Source organism: Mustelus asterias, chromosome 18 (genome assembly GCF_964213995.1).
Source record: "Mustelus asterias chromosome 18, sMusAst1.hap1.1, whole genome shotgun sequence".
In the NCBI taxonomy this organism is placed as follows: Eukaryota; Metazoa; Chordata; class Chondrichthyes; order Carcharhiniformes; family Triakidae; genus Mustelus; species Mustelus asterias.
Genome location: NC_135818.1, coordinates 31,688,001 through 31,711,402, shown reverse-complemented (window position 1 = coordinate 31,711,402; position 23,402 = coordinate 31,688,001). Strand labels below are relative to the sequence as shown.

The 23,402-nt window shown below is 44.9% G+C and overlaps 1 protein-coding gene across 7 annotated transcripts in view; it reads right to left on the bottom strand.

Moving 5' to 3' along the window:
- The window catches only part of g2e3 (G2/M-phase specific E3 ubiquitin protein ligase), a 328,981-nt gene that overhangs the window by 167,568 nt on the left and 138,011 nt on the right, over positions 1-23,402 (bottom strand). For all 7 annotated transcript variants that reach the window (XM_078233704.1, XM_078233706.1, XM_078233703.1 and 4 more), the window contains one exon: positions 18,270-18,394. In XM_078233704.1, the coding sequence (XP_078089830.1) occupies positions 18,270-18,394 (125 nt within the window). The remainder of the gene's footprint in view (positions 1-18,269; positions 18,395-23,402) is intronic.

Here is a 23,402-nt window from a genome sequence, read left to right as displayed (position 1 = left end):
TCCCTCATGGCAGACTGGTGCAGAAGGTGAAGTTGCATGGGATCAGAGGTGAGCTGGCAGGTGGATATAAAACTGGCTCGGTCAAAGAAGACAGAGGGTAGCAGTGGAAGGGTGCATTTCTGAATGGAGGGCTGTGACAAGTGGCGTTCCTCAGGGATCAGTGCTGGGACCTTTGCTGTTTGTAATATATATATAAATGATTTGGAGGAAAATGTAACTGGATTGATTAGTTATTTGCGGATGACGCAAAGGTTGGTGCATTTGCGGATAGCGATGAGGACCATCAGAGGATACAGCAGGATAAAAATCAGTTGGAGACTTGGGCGGAGAGATGGCAGATGGCGTTTAATCCGGACAAATGTGAGGTAATGCATTTTGGAAGGTCTAATACCGATAGGAAATATGCAGTAAATGGCAGAACCACTAAGCGTATTGATAGGCAAAGGGATCTGGGTGTACAGTTACACAGGTCACTGAAAGTGGCAATGCAGGTGGAGAAGGTAGTCAGGAAGGCATATGCTTGCCTTCATCAGCTGGGGCATTGAGTTTAAAAATTGGCAAGTCATGTGGCAGCTTTATAGAACCTTAGTTAGGCTGCACTTGGAATATAGTGTTCGATTCTGGTCGCCACACTACCAGAAGGATGTGGAAGCTTTGGAGAGGGTACAGAAAAGATTTACCAGGATGTTGCCTGGTATGGAGGGCATTAGCTATGAGGAGAGGTTGGAGAAACTTGGTTTGTTCTCACTGGAACGACGGAGGTTGAGGGGCGACCTGATAGAAGTCTACAAGATTATGAGAGGCATGGACAGAGTGGATAGTCAGTAGCCTTTTCCCAGGGTGGAAGAGTCAATTACTAGGGAGCACAGGTTTAAGGTGCGAGGGGCAAGGTTTAAAGGAGATGTACGAGGCAGATTTTTTACACAGAGAGTAGTGGGTGCCTGGAACTCGTTGCTGCGTGAGGTAGTGGAAGCGAATACGTTAGTGACTTTGAAGGGGTGGATCTTGACAAATACATGATGGGATGGGAATAGAGAGATATGGTCGTCGGAAGGGTAGGGGGTTTTAGTTCAGTCGGACAGCATGGTTGGTGCAGGCTTGGAGGGCCGAAGGGCCTGTTCCTGTGCTGTAATTTTCTTTGTTCTTCCTCATTGCAAAAACAAAATGATCACTTTCAAAGCCAAACTGTTAACATCTTCATGTTAGGTATAAATCATAACTCTTTCCCTCCGAACTGTTACTATTCTGGCTAATTTTAAATCCCTTTCCCCACTATTCTTTCATGTTGAGACCTGCACTCAGATGTATTTGATTAACTTAAACCCAATTTCTATTCTAAATAAAAACTCAGTACTAAGTAGCTGTAATTTGTTCTTCTTTTGAGATCAATTGCAACAATGTATTATGGAAAATAGGACGATTGTCCTTGCACTTCTTAAGTCTTGATTAAAATGGGTAGAAACATCTGCGGGTTATTTTTGTGGGAAGTATATATTTAATCAAAAGAGAAGATTTTGTTGGTTTGTTAAAATCCAGGTCAGAAACTCCAAAGTGTGAGGTGATTCACTTTGGAAGGAGTAACAGGAATACAGAGTACTGGGCTAATGGTAAGATACTTGGTAGTGTGGATGAACAGAGGGATCTGGGTGTCCATGTGCATAGATCCCTGAAAGTTGGCACCCAGGTTGATAGGGTTGTTAAGAAGGCGTACGGTGTGTTAGCTTTTATTGGCAGAGGGATTGAGTTTCGGAGCCAGGAGGTCATGCTGCAACTGTACAAAACTCTGGTGCGGCCGCATTTGGATTATTGCGTACAGTTCTGGTTGCCGCATTATAGGAAAGATGTGGAAGTGTTGGAAAGGGTACAGAGGAGATTTGCCAGGATGTTGCCTGGTATGGTGGGAAAATCGTATGAGGGGCTTGAGGTTGTTTCGTTAAGAGAGAAGAAGGTTAAGAGGTGACTTAATAGAGGCATACAAGATGATCAGATGATTAGATAGGGTGGATAGTGAGAGCCTTTTTCCTCGGATGGTGTTGGCTTGCACGAGAGGACATAGCTTTAAATTGAGGGGTGAGAGATATAGGACAGATGTTAGAGGTAGGTTCTTTACTCAGAGAGTGGTAAGGGTGTGGAATGCCCTGCCTGCAGCAGTAGTGGACTCGTCAACATTAAGAGCATTCAAATGGTTATTGGATAAACATATGGATGATATTGGAATAGTGTAGATTAGAGGGGCTTTGGATTGGTTCCACTGGTCGGCGCAACATCGAGGGCCGAAGGGCCTGTACTGCGCTGTAGTGTTCTATGTTCTATGTTCTAAATAAAATAGAAACAAAACACGGCATCACCAAATTTAAAAATAGGAATCAAAGCATCTGTAAATCAGGAGAGAGGAATTAGGCAATGCCAAGCTTAAAGGCCTGAAGATAATGCAAAGAAAAATGGATGGAACAAAGATTTGACGTTTGGAAAACGTGTTAAAGAAGAAATGCATGGAAATCACTGGAAAGGAAAACTGGACTGGATGTCGAATGGGCGAACTTGTTACTGTCCCTTTTTCATTCCCACTCTACCAGTCTATGCATTTCAATGGGAGAAGGAAAGGCATTGAGAATGGCTTTAGTTTTTGGAAATGTTAATATGCTGCATCAAAAATGGTAAGACACTGGTTTATGCACTTGAAACATAATATCCCAGAATCAATCTGGTTGCTGTGGGGGTATAACGTTTTAAGGGAGGCGAAATAGAGGACCAGCGCCATCTAGATTACTGTTCCACAGCTCTGATGCCGAGGAAATACACAAGAGCCAGTCTATTCAACTGGAAAAAAAGGGAAAATGCCAAAAATTCACAATTTTCATAGAATCAAAGTAAATGTGTAACACCAGTACTCATAGAAACATAGAAACTAGAAGCAGGATAAGGCCATTCAGCCTTTCTAGCCTGCTCTGCCATTCATTTTGATCATGGCTGATCATCAAATTCAATATCCTGACCCCCTTCCCCCCATATCCCTTGATCTCTTTAGCCCCAAGAACTATATCTAATTTCTTCTTGAAATCAGGCAATATTTTGGCCTCAACTATATTCGGTGGTAGTGAATTCCACACCTTCATCACCCTCTGGATGAAGAAATTTCTCCTCACCTCAGTTGCAAAAGGTTTACCCCTTATCCTCAAACTATGACCTCTAGTTCTGGACTCCCACACCATTGGGAACATTCTTTCTGAATCTACGCTGTCTAACCCTGTTACAAGCTTTTATGAGATGCCCTTCTCACTCTTCTAAACTCTGAATATAATCCGAACTGACAGACCTGCCAACCCAGGAATCAGCCTGGTAAACCTTCGCTGTACTCCCTCTATAGCAAGGACACCAAAACTGCACACAATACTCCAGGCCTCACAAACATGCTATACAATTGCAGCAAAACATCCCTATCCCCACACTCAAATTCTCTCGCTATGATGGCCAACATACCATAGAAATCATAGAAACCCTACAGCACAGAAAGAGGCCATTTGGCCCATCGAGTCTGCACTGACCACAATCCCACCCAGGCCCTACCCCCATATCCCTACATATTTACCCACTAATCCCTCTAACTTACGCATCTCAGGACACTAAGGGCAATTTTAACATGGCCAATCAACCTAACCCACACATCTTTGGACTGTGGGAGGAAACCGGAGCACCCGGAGAAAACCCACGCAGACACGAGGAGAATGTGCAAACTCCACAGACAGTGACCCAAGGCGGGAATTGAACCCAGGTCCCTGGAGCTGTGAAGCAGCAGTGCTAACCACTGTGCTACCGTGCCACCCTATAATTTGCCTTCTTTACTGCTTGATGTACCTACGTGCTTACTTTCAGCTTACTCATTTGAGATAGTTAATCGGCTGCTCCTTTACATCAATTAAATTGATTCCTAATCCTCTATTTAAGAGATATTCATTATGGGAGTAGGTTAAGTGGCCAGTTCACTGCATATGCACACAAAATTCAAGGATGAATAAAGTTTAAATAAGGAGGAAAATCTTCTAAGCTCAGCATTGCATTTTTAAATGAGACCATTGTGACATACATATAGAATCTGTTATTCCAAAGGGAGAATTATGCTGATAACAGTAGTAAAACTGTGGTGCTTACTACAATGAATAACATTATCATTGCACCAGCAACCAAAAGTTTCCTATCTTATGCTCACATGAGAGGACCATGAGAACAAGGACTGCCGCAGTTCAAGAAAACCTATTACCATCTTCTCAAGACAACCAGGGATGGGCAATAAATGCAGACACGCCAATGTTCCCACCGCCAGAGAACAAATAAAAAAATAACCATTTTATTATTTGTTAATGGCCTTGCAAAATAACAAGCTGCAGTCATTCTCTACTAAGTTGCTAAAGACAAAACCTAAAGACAAAGTAGTAGAAAAACTCAGGTCATAAAAAAGTTATATTGGACTCGAAATATTAACTTTGTTTCTCTCTCCACTGATACTGCCAGACCGCATGAGTTTCTCTTGCATTCATCCTTTCAGATTTGCAGCATCAACAGTATTTTGCTTATATTTTTGCATTGATCTTGAGATTTTCTCACACAAGATAACTGCTATTGTTTATAGTTTTGGATGTCTATTTTGGCAACAGCTTGAATTTATATAGCGCGTTGAATCAAAGCTATGATATGCTTGACAGGAGTGTTATCGAAAAAAATTGCTCTCAGCAGTTGGGAATCAACTCCGGAACAAACAGGCATGAAATTCTCTCTCATTGGGCAGCGCATTTCAACAATCTCCTAAATTAACAATCTGTTGTGTGCAATGATAACACGTAGTCACTTCCACAGCGCCATACTCAGGAAGAGCTTGCTCCTTGTCCTTCTCAAGCAGAGACCAGAAAGCAGCTTTCTATGAGCAAGTTGTCAGAAGTTGATGGCATCCCACCTGAAGTAGTCAAATACTCACAGGGCTAGAAAACTCATTAGTCTCTTCCATCTAAGCTGGAACCAAGACTACAAGGTTGCCTCCATACTCATCTCCACAAACAAAAGGGAGCAAGTCCATCTGTGGCAATCATTGCGGAATATCAGTTCTTTCAACAGAAGGAAAAGTTTTTTCAAGAGTTAATCTTATTTGTCACTCACTTCACTGACTCTGTGTCTAGTATCAGTGTGGTTTGTGTGTAGGATGGAACTGGAGACATGATCTTTGTAGCAAGTCAAGTTCTGTGTACAGAATAAGGACTTCTATATGGTGTTTGCTGACCTGATCAAAGCTTTTGACACAGAAAACCTGGAAGGTCTGTGGAAGATCCTGTACAAATATGGCTACCATGAAAAGATGATCAGTCCACTGATTTCACGATGGCATGTTGGCCAGTGCGATGTAAAGTGCTATGTCATCAGATACCTTTCCTGTCACCAACAGCACCAGGCAACGCTGTGTATTGGATCCAGCTCTGTTTATTTCTGGCCATGCTTCCAGTCTGCATTCAAAGATTTTGACACAGGACCCAACTGCTGGGTAGACATGGGGAGGTAGTCAGAGAGTGGTTGTGGAGGATTGCTTCTCTGAGTGGAGGCCTGTGACTAGTGGTGTGCCACAGGGATCGGTGTTGGGTCCATTGTTGTTTGTCATCTATATCAATGATCTGGATGATAATGTGGTAAATTGGATCAGCAAATTTGCTGATGATACAAAGATTGGAGGTGTAATGGACAGTGAGGAAGGTTACTCCTTCCAAAGTGAATCACCTCACTTTTCCGCATTAAACTCCATTTGCCACCTCTCAGCCCAGCTCTGCAGCTTATCTATGTCCCTCAATTTAAAGCTATGTCCCCTCGTGCTAGCTATCACCATCCGAGGAAAAGGCTCTCACTATCCACCCTGTCTAATCCGCTGATCATCTTGTATGCCTCTATTAAGTCACCTCTTAACCTTCTTCTCTCTAACGAAAACAACCTCACAGCCTTTCCTCACAAGACCTTCCCACTATACCAGGCAACATCCTAGTAAATCTCCTCTGCACCCTTTCCAATGCTTCCACATCCTTCCTATAATGCGGCGACCAGAACTGTACGGAATACTCCAATTGCGGCCGCACCAGAATTTTGTACAGCTGCAACATGACCTCCTGGCTCCAAAACTCAATCCCTCTACCAATAAAAGCTAACACTCCGTACGCCTTCTTAACAACCCTATCAACCGGAGTGCCAACTTTCAGGGATCTATGCAGATAAACACCGAGATCTCTCTGCTCATCCACACTACCAAGTGTCTTACCATTAGCCCAGTACTCTGTAATCCTGTTACTCCTTCCAAAGTGAATCACCTCACTTTTCCGCATTAAACTCCATTTGCCACCTCTCAGCCCAGCTCTGCAGCTTATCTATGTCCCTCTGTAACCTGCAACAACCTTCCGCACTGTCCACAACTCCACCGACTTTAGTGTCATCCGCAAATTTACTAACCCAGCCTTCTACGCCCTCATCCAGGTCATTGATAAAAATGACAAACAGCAGTGGCCTCAAAACAGATCCTTGTGGTACACCACTCGTAACTGAACTCCAGGATGAGCATTTCCCATCAACCACCACCCTCTGTCCTCTTACAGCTATCCAATTCCTGATCCAAACCGCTAAATCACCCTCAATCCCATGCGTCCGTATTTTCTGCAATAGCTTACCATGGGGAACCTTATCAAACGCTTTACTGAAATCCATATACACCACATCAACTGCTTTACCCTCATCCACCTCTTTGGTCACCTTCTCAAAGAACTCAATAAGGTTTGTGAGGCACGACCTACCCTTCACAAAACCGTATTGACTATCCCTAATCAAATTATTCCTTTCTAGATGATTCTAAATCCCATCTCTTATAAACCTTTCCAAAACTTTGCCCACAACAGAAGTAAGGCTCACTGGTCTATAATTACCAAGGTTGTCTCTACTCCCCTTCTGGAACAAGGGGACATTTGCTATCCTCCAGTCTTCTGGCACTATTCTTGTAGACAATGACGACATAAAGATCACAGCCATAGGCTCTGCAATCTCCTTCCTAGCCTCCCAGAGAATCCGAGGATAAATCCCATCCGACCATCCGAGAGTTACAAGTTAGCCAGGAAGGACCTAAAGAAAGAGTTAAGAAGAGCCAGGAGGGGACATGAGAAGTCTTTGGCAGGTAGGATCAAGGAAAACCCTAAAGCTTTCTATAGGTATGTCAGGAGTAAAAGAATAACTAGGGTAAGATTAGGGCCAGTCAAGGACAGGAGTGGGAAGTTGTGCGTGGAGTCTGAAGAGATAGGAGAGGCACTAAATGAATATTTTTCGTCGGTATTCACACTGGAGAGGGACAGTGTTGTTGAGGGGAGTACTGAGATGCAGGCTGTTGGACTGGATGGGATTGATGTTCATAAGGAGGAGGTGTTAGCAATTCTGGAAAGGGTAAAAATAGATAAGTCCCCTGGGCCGAATGGGATTTATCCCAGGATTCTCTGGGAGGCTAGAGAGGAGATTGCAGAGCCTTTGACTTTGATCTTTGTGTCATCATTGTCTACAGGAACAGTGCCAGAAGACTGGAGGATAGCAAATGTTGTCCCCTTGTTCAAGAAGGGGAGTAGGGACAACCCTGGTAATTATAGACCGGTGAGCCTTACTTCTGTTGTGGGCAAAGTATTGGAAAGGATTATAAGAGATAGGATTTATAATCACCTAGAAAGGAATAATTTGATTCGGGATAGTCAGCACGGTTTTGTGTAGGGTAGGTCGTGCCTCACAAACCTTATTGAGTTCTTTGAGAAGGTGACCAAAGAGGTGGATGAGGGTAAAGCGGTTGATGTGGTGTATATGGATTTCAGCAAAGCATTTGATAACGTTCCCCCTGGTAAGCTTTTACAGAAAATACAGACATATGGGATTGAGGGTGATTTAGCGGTTTGGATCAGGAATTGGCTAGCTGTAAGAAAACAAAGGGTGGTGGTTGATGGGAAATATTCATCCTGGAGTTCAGTTACTAGTGGTGCACTGCAAGGATCTGTTTTGGGGCCACTGCTGTTTGTCATTTTTATTAATGACTTGGATGAGGGCGTGGAAGGATGGATTAGTAAGTTTGCGGATGACACTAAAGTCGGTGGAGTTGTAGACAGTACGGAGGGAAGTGGCAGGTTGCAGAGGGACATAGATAAGCTGCAGAGCTGGGCTGAGAGGTGGCAAATGGAGTTTAATGCGGAAAAGTGTGAGGTGATTCACTTTGGAAGGAGTAACAGGAATACAGAGTACTGGGCTAATGGTAAGATACTTGGTAGTGTGGATGAACAGAGGGATCTGGGTGTCCATGTGCATAGATCCCTGAAAGTTGGCACCCAGGTTGATAGGGTTGTTAAGAAGGCGTACGGTGTGTTAGCTTTTATTGGTAGAGGGATTGAGTTTCGGAGCCTGTACAAAACTCTGGTGCGGCCGCATTTGGAGTATTGCGTACAGTTCTGGTCGCCGTATTATAGGAAAGATGTGGAAGTGTTGGAAAGGGTGCAGAGGAGATTTACCAGGATGTTGCCTGGTATGGTGGGAAAATCGTATGAGGAAAGGCTGAGGGTCTTGAGGTTGTTTTCGTTAGAGAGAAGAAGGTTAAGAGGTGGCTTAATAGAGGCATACAAGATGATCAGAGGATTAGATAGGGTGGATAGTGAGAGCCTTTTTCCTCGGATGGTGTTGGCTCGCACGAGGGGACATAGCTTTAAATTGAGGGGTGAGAGATATAGGACAGATGTTAGAGGTAGGTTCTTTACTCAGAGAGTAGTAAGGGCGTGGAATGCCCTGCCTGCAGCAGTGGTGGACTCGTCAACGTTGAGAGCGTTCAAGTGGTTATTGGATAAACATATGGATGATATTGGAATAGTGTAGATTAGAGGGGCTTTAGATTGGTACCACTGGTCGGCGCAACATCGAGGGCCGAAGGGCCTGTACTGCCCTGTAATGTTCTATGTTCTATGACCCAGGGGACTTAACTATTTTCACACTTTCCAGAATTGCTAACACCTCCTCCTTATTAACCTCAATCCCGTCCAGTCCAACAGCCTGAATCTCAATATTCTCCTCGACAACATTGTCTTTTTCCTGCGTGAATACTGACAAAAAATATTCATTTAGTGCCTCTCCTATCTCTTCAGACTCCACGCACAACTTCCAATACTGTCCTTGACTGGCCCTAATTTTACCCTAGTCATTCTTTTATTCCTGACATACCTATAGAAAGCTTTAGGGTTTTCCTTGATCCTACCTGCCAAAGACTTCTCATGTCCCCTCCTGGCTCTTCTTAACTCTCTCTTTAGGTCCTTCCTGGCTAACTTGTAACTCTCAAGCGCCCTAACTGAGCCTTCACGTCTCATCTTTCGTAAGTCTCCTTCTTCCTCTTCACAAGAGACTCAACTTCTTTAGTAAACCACGGTTCCCTCGCTCAACCACTTCCTCCCTGCCTGACAGGTACATACTTATCAAGGACACGCAGTAGCTGTTCCTTGAAGAAGCTCCACATTTCAATTGTGCCCATCCCCGGCAGTTTCCTTCCCCAACCTATGCATCCTAAATCTCGCCTAATCGCATCATAATTTCCTTACCCCCAGCTATAACTCCTGCCCTTGAATATATACCTATCCCTTTCCATCGTGGTCACCATCACCAAAATGCTCACTACCTCCAAATCTAACACCTGGTCTGGCTCATTACCCAGTACCAAATCCAATGTGGCCTCGCCTCTTGTTGGCCTATCTACATACTGTGTCAGGAAACCCTCCTGGGGGATGGTCCACACATTGGACAAAAAGTACTCGAACTACAGCTTTTCCGGTCAATATTTGTAAAGTTAAAGTCCCCCATAACAACTACCCTGTTATTTTCGCTCCTATCCAGAATCATCTTTGCAATCCTTTCCTCTACATCTCTGGAACTTTTCGGAGGCCTGTAGAAAACTCCCAACAGGGTGACCTCTCCTTTCCTGTTTCTAATCTCAGCCCATACTACCTCAGTAGACGAGTCCTCATCAAACGTCCTTTCTGCCACCGTAATACTGTCCTTGACTAACAATGCCACACCTCCACCTCTTTTACCACCTTCCCTGCTCTTACTGAAACATCTAAATCCCGGAACCTGCAACAACCATTCCTGTCCCTGCTCTATCCATGTCTCCAAGATGGCCACAACATCGAAGTCCCAGGTAGCAACCCATGCTGCAAGTTCACCCACCTTATTCCGGATGCTCCTGGCGTTGAAGTATACACATTTCAAATCACCTTCCTGTCTGCCAGTACACTCCTGCGACCTTGAAACCTTATCCATGACCTCGCTACTCTCATCCTCCTGTACACTGGAGCTACAATTCAGGTTCCCATCCCCCCTGCTGAATTAGTTTAAACCCTCCCGAAGAGCATTAGCAAATTTCCCCCCCAGGATATTGGTACCCCTCTGGTTCAGGTGTAGACCATCCCGTTTGTAGAGGTCCCACCTACCCCAGAATGAGCCCCAATTGTCCAGGTATCTGAATCCCTCCCTCCTGCACCATCCCTGTAGCCACGTGTTCAACTGCTCTCTCTCCCTATTCCTCTCCTCACTATCACGGCACGGCACGGTAGCACAGTGGTTAGCACTGCTGCTTCACAGCTCCAGGGTCCCGGGTTCGATTCCCGGCTCGGGTCACTGTCTGTGTGGAGTTTGCACATTCTCCTCGTGTCTGCGTGGGTTTCCTCCGGGTGCTCCGGTTTCCTCCCACAGTCCAAAGATGTGCGGGTTAGGTTGATTGGCCAGGTTAAAAATTGTCCCTTAGAGTCCTGGGATGCATAGGTTAGAGGGATTAGCGGGTAAATATGTGGGGGTAGGGCCTGGGTGGGATTGTGGTCGGTGCAGACTCGATGGGCCGAATGGCCTCCTTCTGCACTGTAGGGTTTCTATGATTTCTATGATCACGTGGCACGGGTAACAAACCAGAGATAACAACTTTGTTTGTTCCAGCCCTAAGCTTCCACCCTAACTCCCTGAATTTCTGCCTTACACCCCATCCCTTTTTCTACCTATGTCTTGGGTGCCTATGTGAACCACGACTTGGTTTCAGGGCAGATGGCAACCTTGTCAACTTGCAAAAGCTCAAGGCTTGCACAAAGGCTACGAAGCAGCTACTGATTGAACTCATATTCTTGAAAACTACACTCCCTTAGCACAAACTTGAGGGCATTCCACTGCTTGTTTGTTTGCTTTGCCCTAGTCTCAGAACACATTGGCCTGACATCAAGTCTGAAGAAGACTGAGATCTTCTTTCAACCCACACCCCTGGCCATGTACTCCAAGATGCAACAGCCACCAGCAACAACACATTTCTGTTCAGTACAGATGATCTGCCGTGTTGGGAGTAAGCTCTTCAATAACACCACGCTTGATGATGAAATCAACCACTGCCTGATTTTGGCAGCCTCACTCAGACTTAGAAAAGAAGCTGGAATTTGTTTCAGCATAAAAATTAACATCTTGCAGGCAATGGATCTTACATCATTTGTTTCTGAGTGAGAGACTTGGGTAACCTACAAGCATCAAATGAAGCATCTGGAGGCATTCCATCTTCACTGCCTTAAATCTATTTGGAACATCCGGTGGCAGGACAAATCCTTAACACAGAGGTATTTACAAAGTGCTGCATACTTGACATGGAGAGCATGCTTATCAGAGTTCAGCTTTGTTGGATCAGTCATGTGGTTTGCATGAAGGATTCCTGCATGGCACAGGCAGTACTCTACAGTCAGCTGAGCATTGGAACAACAGGACATCCCAAAGATATAAAGACAATCAGAAAGCCAACCTCAGAACTTACAAGCTGGATCCCACGACATGGGGGGAAAAAAACAACCTTGGACAGACTCCAAATGGAGAAATCTGCATCATCAAGCAATTTTTTTCATGTGATGAGAACAGAGTTAAGTGCTCTCAGCAAAAGTGAGTAAAGCCAATGCTTCCAGCCATCATGCCAACACTGACTTCACGTGTTATTTGAAATTGGTTATACAAATCAATACTTGGCCAAATATCACACAAGACATCAGTCGAGACTGTAAACAAGCTTTTTAGGCTGAGCATTCAATCATCGAAGCGATAGAAGTATTCTGCTGCTGCTGTTTGTTGCTACTGTTACAAGGAGTATGGCACATTCGTCCATCTATCGCCAAACTCACACACCCACTGTAGCTCATTTGCAATCACTGTAACGTTTGTCATCCAATGACACCCCAAGTCGACCCCTCTTTCTGCTGTCCCCCACTTTGTCCTCTGGAAGAGATCTCAACAGCTTTTCAGCTTTGATCAAATGGCCGAAACATTGACATTTTCTTTTCAGGATGATACTTTTTAGAGGGGACTTCAAAAGCAATGTTGCAAAGAGAAGCCATTGCAGGTAATTCTCAGGCTACAATTGGATTTATAAAATGGATCCAGGCAAAAGTAGTCTCACCCAACTTGATAACGCAGGAGAGGCATTGGAGGAGGATTGTGTGGTGGTCAGCCATGTCAAAGATCCAGAAAGAGGAGAAGGGCTAGTTTTCCATGGTCAGTCACATCAAATTCCAATTTTACTTTGATAAAGGTCATTATAGTACATTGGAGGGTTTCAAACATCGAACTGCATGAAAAATAGGAATGATTTAGGAAGTGACAAAATGTTCAATGGCTTGAAAGAGGAAAGGGAGATTGAAGATGGGGCTTGCGTTTGCAAGGACAGAAGGCGGATGATGTCAAAAAAGCTGAAGTAGAGGGGATCAATACTTGAGGAAAGGGAACCATGAATAACGTCAATCTACTTGGGGGTCAGGAAGGGAAGTTGTGTAGTCACCAGTTTGGTAGAAATAGCGTTGAGGTAGCAAGAGGTGGATTTCCTGGATAGGATGAGATTGAAAAGGGCATTATAGGAGACAGGAGAGATACTAGCAAAATATTCACCAAGAAAGAGCTCAGATGAAGTTTGACACAGCGGGGAGATGATGTGGAGATGCCGGCGTTGGACTGGGGTAAACACAGTAAGAAGTTTAACAACACCAGGTTAAAGTCCAACAGGTTTATTTGGTAGCAAAAGCCACACAAGCTTTCGGAGCTGCAAGCCCCTTCTTCAGGTGAGTGGGAATTCTGTTCACAAACAGAGCATATAAAGACACAAACTCAATTTACATGAATAATGGTTGGAATGCGAATACTTACAACTAATCAAGTCTTTAAGAAACAAAGCAATGTGAGTGGAGAGAGCATCAAGACAGGCTAAAAAGATGTGTATTGTCTCCAGACAAGACAGCCAGTGAAACTCTGTGGGGGTTACAAATAGTGTGCCATGAACCCAATATCCCGGTTGAGGCCGTCCTCGTGTGTGAGGAACTTGGCTATCAGTTTCTGCTCAGCGACGAATGCCCGTGACCGCTGAAGTGCTCCCCAACAGGAAGAGAACAGTCTTGCCTGGTGATTGTCGAGCGGTGTTCATTCATCCGTTGTCGCAGCGTCTGCATAGTTTCCCCAATGTACCATGCCTCGGGACATCCTTTCTTGCAGCGTATCAGGTAGACAACGTTGGCCGAGTTGCAAGAGTATGTACCGTGTACCTGGTAGATGGTGTTCTCACGTGAGATGATGGCATCTGTGTCGATGATCCGGCACGTCTTGCAGAGGTTGCTGTGGCAGGGTTGTGTGGTGTCATGGTCACTGTTCTCCTGAAGGCTGGGTAGTTTGCTGCGGACAATGGTCTGTTTGTGCGGTTGTTTGAAGGCAAGAAGTGGGGGTGTGGGGATGGCCTTGGCGAGATGTTCGTCTTCATCAATGACATGTTGAAGGCTCCGGAGGAGATGCCGTAGCTTCTCCGCTCCGGGGAAGTACTGGACAACGAAGGGTACTCTGTCCACTGTGTCCCGTGTTTGTCTTCTGAGGAGGTCGGTGCGGTTTTTCATTGTGGCACGTTGGAACTGTTGATCAATGAGTCGAGCGCCATATCCTGTTCTTATGAGGGCATCTTTCAGCGTCTGGAGGTGTCTGTTGCGATCCTCCTCATCCAAGCAGATCCTGTGTATACAGAGGGCTTGTCCGTAGGGGATGGCTTCTTTTACGTGTTTAGGGTGGAAGCTGGAGAAGTGGAGCATCGTGAGGTTATCCGTGGGCTTGCGGTACAGTGAGGTGCTGAGGTGACCGTCCTTAATGGAGATGCGTGTGTCCAAGAACCGATTCCGGAAAGTAGTCTATGGTGAGTCTGATGGTGGGATGGAACTTGTTGATGTCATCATAGAGTTGTTTCAGTGATTGTTCACCATGAGTCCAAAGGAAGAAAATGTCATCGATGTATCTAGTGTATAGCATCGGCTGAAGGTCCCGTGCGGTGAAGAAGTCTTGTTCGAACCTGTGCATGAAGATGTTGGCATATTGAGGTGCGAATTTGGTCCCCATGGCTGTTCCGTGTGTCTGGATGAAGAACTGGTTGTTGAAGGTGAAGATATTGTGGTCCAGGATGAAGCGGATGAGATGTAAAATTGCATCTGGAAACTGGCAGTTGTTGGCGCTGAGCACTGAGGCCGTTGCAGCAATGCCATCGTCATGGGGGATGCTGGTGTGGAGTGCCGAGACATCCATTGTGACGAGGAGCGCTCCTGGTTCAACTGCTCCATGTGTGCCGAGTTTCTGCAGGAAGTCCGTCGTGTCGCGACAAAAGCTGGGGGTTCTTTGTACAATGGGTTTCAGGATGCCCTCAACATAGCCGGAGAGGTTCTCGCACAGGGTCCCATTGCCCGATACGATGGGACGGCCGGGTGTGTTTGCCTTGTGTATCTTCGGGAGGCAGTAGAGATCTCCAACGCGGGAGGTACGTGGGATGAGAGCACGGAGGGTGTTCTGAAGGTCCGGATCAAAGGTCTTGATCAGAGTGTTGAGTTGACGGGTGTGTTCTTTGGTCGGATCTGCAGGTAACTGTCTGTAGTGTTCCTCGTTGTTTAGTTGTCGGTACACTTCTTTGCAGTAATCCGTTCTGTTCAGTATGATGGTGGCCCCTCCTTTGTCTGCTGGTTTGATGACAATGTTGCGGTTGGTCTTGAGAGCGTGGATGGTGTTACGTTGTGCTTGGGTGATGTTCGGGGCTGTCTTGTGAGTGCGGCTGATGAATTTGGTGTTGACGCACCTCCTGACGGCTTGGGCATACATGTCAAGTCGAGGGCAGCGGCCTTCCGGAGGAGTCCAATTCGACTCTTTCCTCTTCGGATGCACTGCGGATCTCTCTGTCGGCTGTTCCGGTTCATTGGCTGTCCGATTGTGTTTGTTGTTGGCCTCTTGGGGTTTGTGGAAGAACTCCCTCAGCCTCATTCGCCTGATGAATTCCTCTGTGTCCGCTGCGAGACTGATGGGGTCTATTTTGGTGGTGGGGCAAAAATTAAGCCCTCGGCTGAGAACTTCGATTTCATCTGGTTGAAGTGTGTAGTTCGATAAGTTGACAATGGACTTCCCTGCAGTGGTGCTGTTTTCTACTGTGGTACCGGGGGGGGCGGGGCCTGGTTGCTGCTGGTGGTGATGCCGAGTTTCTCGAGTTTCCTGTTCTTGGTGTGCATGTCGATGGTGTAGTTCCTTTGTCTCGTCTGCTTGGCAGAGTTTCGCAGCTGGTCTGCATCCTGAGCGCAAGTTGAGAATGTGAACTCTATCTTGGTTTCCAGGCTGTGGCGTTTGCTGTACAGTTGGTGTATGAGGTGGTTGAGGAGGGTGAGAGAGGTGCGACGGCAAAGTCTCTCAGCGTAGTCTGTGTTATCGGTTGACCTGAGTGGGTTCGTGATCCGTAGTCCTTTCGGTATTTTGTCTGCTTTCTTGCATCTTTGTAGAAACTTGATGTCTGTGTCGATATGCGCGATCTTCTTGGAGATCCTCTCCACTTGGAGCCGGCAGTTTGCGGTGTCTATGGTAGTCATGATGTGGAGATGCCGGCGTTGGACTGGGGTAAACACAGTAAGAAGTTTAACAACACCAGGTTAAAGTCCAACAGGTTTATTTGGTAGCAAAAGCCACACAAGCTTTCAGAGCTGCAAGCCCCTTCTTCAGGTGAGTGGGAATTCTGTTCACAAACAGAGCATATAAAGACACAAACTCAATTTACATGAATAATGAATAAAAACCGGGATATTGGGTTCATGGCACACTATTTGTAACCCCCACAGAGTTTCACTGGCTGTCTTGTCTGGGGACAATACACATCTTTTTAGCCTGTCTTGATGCTCTCTCCACTCACATTGCTTTGTTTCTTAAAGACTTGATTAGTTGTAAGTATTCGCATTCCAACCATTATTCATGTAAATTGAGTTTGTGTCTTTATATGCTCTGTTTGTGAACAGAATTCCCACTCACCTGAAGAAGGGGCTTGCAGCTCCGAAAGCTTGTGTGGCTTTTGCTACCAAATAAACCTGTTGGACTTTAACCTGGTGTTGTTAAACTTCTTACAGTGGGGAGAGCCAGTTGATGTGGTTTATTTGGACTTCCAAAACGCTTTTGACAAAGTTCTAATAAGATATTAGCGTGTAAAATTAAAGTGCGTGGGGTTGGGGGGTTGTATATTGAGATGGATAGAAAATTGATTGGCAGACAGGAAACAAAGAGTGGGAATAAACAGGTAATTTTCCAAATGACAGGCAGTGACTAGTGGGGTACCGCAGGCATTGGTGCCAATGTGTCAGCTATTCATAATATATGTTAATGATTCAGATGAGGGAACTAAATGTAATATCTCCAAATTTGCAGATGACACAAATCTGGGTTTGAGGGTGAGTTGTGAGGAGGATGCAGTGATGCTTCAGTAAGAGTTGGACAAGCTGAGTGAGTGGGCAAATGCATGGCAAGTGCAGTAAAATGTGGATAAATATGAGATTATCTACTTTAGCAGCAAAAACAGAAAGGCAGATTATCTGAATGGCTATAAAGTAAGAGAGTACAACGAGACCAGGGCATCCTTGTGTACCAGTTGCTGAAGGTAAGTATGTAGCTGCAGCAGGCAGTAAAGAAGGCAAATGGTATGTTGGCCTACATCTGCGTCCAGTTCTGTTCGCCGCACTACCAGAAGGACGTGGAGGCGTTAGAGAGAGTGCAGAGAAGGTTTACCAGGATGTTGCCTGGTATGGAGGGTCTTAGCTATGAGGAGTGATTGGGTAAACTGGGGTTGTTCTCCCTGGAAAGGCGGAGAATGAGGGGAGATCTAATAGAGGTGTACAAGATTATGAAGGGTATAGATAGGGTGAACAGTGGGAAGCTTTTTCCCAGGTCGGAGGTGACGATCACGAGGGGTCACGGGCTCAAGCTGAGAGGGGCGAAGTATAACTCAGATATCAGAGGGACGTTTTTTACACAGAGGGTGGTGGGGGTCTGGAATGCGCTGCCAAGTAGGGTGGTGGAGGCAGGCACGCTGACATCGTTTAAGACTTAACTGGATAGTCACATGAGCAGCCTGGGAATGGAGGGATACAAATGATTGGTCTAGTTGGACCAAGGAGCGGCACAGGCTTGGAGGGCCAAAGGGCTTGTTTCCTGTGCTGTACTGTTCTTTGTTCATAGCAAGAGGATTAGAGTACAGGAGCAAGGATGTCTTGTTGCAATTATACAGGGCCTTGATGAGGCAACGCCTGGAGTAATGTATATAATATTGGTCTCCTGAGGAAGGGTGTTCTTGCTATAGAGGGAGTGCAGCAAAGGTTTACCAGACTGATTCCTGGGATGCTGGGACTGATGTGTGAAGAGAGATCAAGTCAGTTATGATTATATTCGCAGAGTTCAGAAGAACGAGGGGAGGATCTCATAGAAACCTATAAAATTCCAACAGGACTAGGGTAGATGCAGGAAGGATGTTCTTGATAGTGCAGGTGTCCAAAACCAGGGGTCAGAGTCTAAGGATATGGGGTAAATCTTTTACGACTGAGATGACAAGAAATTTCTTCATCGTGAGTGGTGAGTCAGTGGAAATCGTTACCACAGAAAACAGCTGAGGCCAAAACATGGTATGTTTTCAAGAAGGAATTAGATAGAGCAAAGAGGATCAAAATGTATGAGGGAAAGGCAGGCTCAGGTCATTGCGTTGCAAGATCTGCCATGATCATAATGAATGGTGGAGCTGGCTCAAAAGATTGAATGGTTTCCTCCTATTTTCTTTGTTTCAGTGGGCTGGGGAAAACGAGCATGGCATTGAATACACAAGAAACCGACAACACTGTTACCTATTCTTTTGTAAACATGTTCAGAGAACTTACGCAAACTGTCCGGTAAACTGGAAAATACACTGGTTCTCCACACCACAAGGAAAATGAAAGCTCTTCGGACATTTCGTAATGGCACAGCCTATTGATGCACCACGTTCCTTGCACACCCGACATTTCTATAAAAATAATTGAATATCAGACATTTAATGTCCAGTTGGAAAACCTCAGAATACTTTGTAAGTTTTACAAAAAATATGAATTAATTAGCTCCAAGAAAGAAGTACATTGAAATTAGAAATACCTGTTTGCAATATATTTGCAGCAACTATGTGGTTTGGATAATGCTTCTATTTCCCATAGCAAAACAAACAATTACAGATTATAATTTATTTGTTTCTGCAACAAAAATGCTGTGGTTTTACATTATCTAATTTTATTGCAATGGTAAAATTCTACCTTTGTAGATTTGACATCTTGAAATTTCAGTATCAGGGAGTGTATTCAAATGTATCGTATTATCCATTCAATTAATTACCTTTAATGCAGAAAGTGTTTCACGTAGACATAGCGAAAAAAATGGACAGTGAACTAGAGGAGGAAAGCTGCGACCAAATGTTTGGTCAGGTGGGTTTCAAAGAAGATCTTAAGGAAAGGAGATGGAGAATGCAAAAGGAAGTAAATCCCAACAAAAGTCCCTCTGTTCCATTACATTTGTCAGGTAGGGTTCAAATGTTAACAGTTGGCAGGGGCTGGGGACTGAGCTATGGAAAGTTACAAAATGGGTTGGAGCAACGTCATGAAAAGAATTAAATGAAAGGATGAGAATTTGAAATTGAGGCTTTGGAGGGGCCCAGGGACAATGAAGGATAATGAGGGAAAGAATGATGAGCAAATAGGACATAGTGCAGGATAATGTATAACAAAGTTTTTGATGAAATGAAGTTTGTGGAAGGTGAAAGGGGCCAATTACAAGCATTTTGGAAATGTGAAGGTGATAATCTTGTGGATGAGTTCAGTTGCAGGTGGGCCGAACAGGAACAGAGATAGAACATAGAAAAGCTACAGCACAAACAGGCCCTTCGGCCCACAAGTTGCGCCAAACATGTCCCTACCTACTAGGCTTACCTATAACCCTCTATCTTACTAACTTCCATGAACTTATCCAAAAGTCTCTTAAAAGACCCTATCGAATCCGCCTCCACTACCGGCAGCCGATTCCACGCACCCACCACCCTGAGTGAAAAACTTACCCCTAACATCTCCTCTGTACCTACTCCCCAGCACCCGAAACCTGTGACCTCATGTGGCAACCATTTCAGCCCTGGGTAAAAGCCTCTGAGAATACACTCTATCAATACCCCTCAACATCTTATACACCTCTATCAGGTCACCTCTCATCCTTCGCCTCTCCAAGGAGAAAAGACCTAGCTCTCTCAACCTATCCTCATAAGGCATGCCACCTAATCCAGGCAACATCCTTGGAAATCTCCTCTGCACCCTTTCTATGGATGGATTGTGTTATTGAAGTGAAAGAAGGCATTTAGTATTGGGAGGATAAGGGGTTAGAAACTTAACTAATGGATGGTTCAGTCTGAGGCACGACACGGGAAGGAATCACTAAAAACATTGAGATGAAAGTGGGAGAAATAATCTCATTCTGGTCTCAGTAAATCTGATTGCATACTGCTGTCACTGACACTTAGTTGTAGCACCTTGCCACTTGCCAAAGTGTCCCTATGTTGATGTGGTTTTGACCCCTACTGAATTCTAGCCGCCGGATTGTCCCAGAGAAAAAAGATCCCAGTTGCTTTTACTTTCCTTCCAACCTCTTTCTACCAATTTTCTCCACACGCATTGCCAACAACTGTAAGGAATTCACAGAACTGTTGCGACGATACTGTGCCTTTCAGAAATGTATCTTAATCATGTTTTTTTGCAGGTTTTTCAAGCCGTTCCCAGCATTTTAATTTGGCACTGTTTTGACTGCACCCGGTGTCTCTAATTGTTACTGAAGCAATATAATGGACATCATGTTTATTTTATTCTGGACGAATGCATGGTCCTGTGGTTTTTAATGATCCCTTGGGATCACTGGGTGGAGCATGATTGACAGGTTAGGTGATGCCTGGGACAGTTTCCCTCCACAGAAAGTCCAAGTTTTTAGTTTCGGTTTTGTTGCTGTTAGAAACTAGTGGAAGATGGCAGTGTAATTTTGTGTGTCTCTCTCTACCGAGGCTTTTGGGAAAGTTCCATGACTGGGAAACCTCAGAGACTTAATCCAACATTTAAAGTACCAATACAGAGCAGGTATTAAAAAGCTGAAGATTCAGCATCACATTAGCATACTTACTTTTTGTGCCAAGTCTAGAAGGGGGTGTATGCTTGTGGGATGTTGTTGAGCGGCACAGTGGTAAGCACTGCGGCCTCTCAGCACTAGGGACCTGGGTTCAATTCGGCCTCGAGTTTGCACGTTCTCCCCGTGTCTGCGTAGGTTCCCTCCGGGTGCTCCGGTTTCCTCCCACAGTCCAAAGATCTGCGGTTTAGGTTCATTGGCCATGCTAAATTGCCCCCTCAGTGTCAGAGGGACAAGCGTGGGACTGTGATCAGTGCAGACTCAATGGGCCCAATAGCACCCTTCTGCACGGTAGGGATTCTATGACTTGGAATATCATAGCAAGCTGTTAAGATTTATACTATATCATGTTTCATTCTTGTAATTGGTAAAAGTCATGCTAAATATTTTTATTATATTTATCTGTGGTCTTAAATAAACTTTGTTTGCTAAAAGCTTTCAAGTGGGTCATTTAAATCATGCCTGGAGTGAAACTCCTTATGCAAGAGCAGAGGGAAGCAGAGCAAGGGAAGTCCAGGTTAAACTGCATTTATTTCAATGCAAGAGGCCTGACGGTCAAGGCAGATGAACTTAGGGCATGGATGGGTACATGGGTCTGGGATATTATAGCAAGTACTGAAACATAGCGAAGGGAGGGACAGGACTGGCAGCTCAATGTTCCAGGGTACAGATGATATAGGAAATATAGAACAGGAGATAAGAGAGGAGGGGGAGTTGCACTTTAGATTAGGGAAAACAACATGGCAATACTGAGAGGGGATATATCCGAAGGTTCGCCCATTGAGTCTATATGGGTAGAACTGAGAAATAAGAAGGGGGAAATCACTTTGATAGGGTTATACTATAGCCCTCAAATAGTCAGCAGGAAATTGAGGAGCAAATATGTAAGGAGATTACAGATAGCTCCAAGAAAAATAGGGTGGTAATAGTAGGGGACTTTCACTTTCCCAACATTGACTGGCACTGCCATAATATTAGAGGGTTGGATGGAGAGAAATTTGTTGAATGTATTCAGGAGGAATTTCTCATTCAGTATGTGGATGGTCCGACAAGAGAGGGGGCAAAACCTGACGTCCTCTTGGGAAATAAGGAAGGGCAGATGACAGAAGTGTTAGTGATGGATCACTTTGGGACCAGTGACCATAATTCCATTAGTTTTAAGATCGCTATGGAGAATGATAGGTCTGACCCAAAGTTAAAAATCTAAATTGGGGCAAGAACAATTTTGATGGTATCAGACAGGAATTTTCAAAAGTTAATTGGGAGAGTCTGTTGGCAGGCAAATGGACGTCTGGTATAAGGGAGACTTTCAAAAGTGTGTTAAACAGGGTTCAGGGTAAGCACATTCCTCTTAGAGTGAAGGGAAAGGCTGGTAGAAGTAAGGAACTTTGGATGACTCGGGATATTGAGGCACTGGTCAAGAAGGAGGAGGCACATGACATGCATAGGCAGCTAGGGTCAAGTGGATCCCTTGAAGAGTATAGAGGGTGTAGAAGCAGAGTTGGGAGAAATCAGGAGGGCAAAAAGGAGACACAAGATTGCTTTGGCAGGTAATGCAAAGGAGAATCCAAAGAGATTCTACAAATACATAAAGGGCAAAAGAGTAACTAGGGACAGAGTAATACCTCTTAAGGATCAACAAGATCATCTATGTATGGGTCCACAAGAGATGGGTGAGATCCTAAATGAATATTTCTCATCAGTATTTACTGTTGAGAAAGGCATGGATGTTACGGAACTTGGGGAAATAAATAGTGGTGTCTTGTCCTAACAGAGAAGGAGGTGCTGGAAGTCTTAAAGCGCATCAAGGCAGATAAATCCCCGGGACCTGGTGAAGTATATCCCAGGACATTGTGGGAGGCTAGGGAGGTAATTGCGGGTCCCCTAGCAGAGATATTTGAATCATCGACAGCCACAGGTGCGGTGCCTGAAGATTGGAGGGTGGCAAATGTTGTGCCTTTGTTTAAGAAGGGCTGCAGGGAAAAGCCTGGGAACTACAGGCCATTGAGTAGTGGGTAAGTTGTTAGAAAGTATTCTGAAAGACAGGATCTACAGGCATTTAGAGAGGCAAGGCCTGATTAGGGACAGTGAGCATGGCTTTGTGAGTGGAAAATCATGTCTCACAAATTTGATCGAGTCTTTTGAAGGGGTAACCAAGAAGGTAGATGAGGACAGTGCAGTTGATGTTGTCTACATGGACTTTAGCAAGGCCTTTGACAAGGTACGGCATGATTGGTTGTTGCATCAGATTAGATCTCACAGGACCCAGGGTGAGGTAGCCAAATGGATACAAAATTGGCTTGATGACAGAAGTCTAAGGGTGATTATAGAGGGTTGTTTTTCAAACTGGAGGCCTGTGACCAGCGGTGTGCCTCAGGGATCAGTGTTTGGTCCACTGTTATTTGTCATTTATATTAATGATTTGGATGAGAATTTAGGAGGCATGGCAAGTTTGCAGATGACATCAAGATTGGTGGCATAGTGGACAGTGAAGAAGGTTATCTCGGATTGCAACGGGATTTTGATCAATTGGGCCAGTGGGCTGACGAATGGCAGATGGAGCTAAATTTAGATAAATGTGGGGTGATGCATTTTGGTAGATCGAATCAGGGCTGGACTTACTCGCTAATGGAAGGGCATTGGGGAGAGTTATAGAACAAAGAGATAGAGTCATAGAAGTTTACAGCATGCAATCAGGCCCTTCGGCCCAACTTGTCCATGCCCTTTTTTTCTTTAAACTCCCACATTGCCTGCATTTGGTCCATATCCCTCTATACCCATCTTACCCTGTAACTGTCTAAACGCTTTTTAAGAGACAAAATTGTACCCGC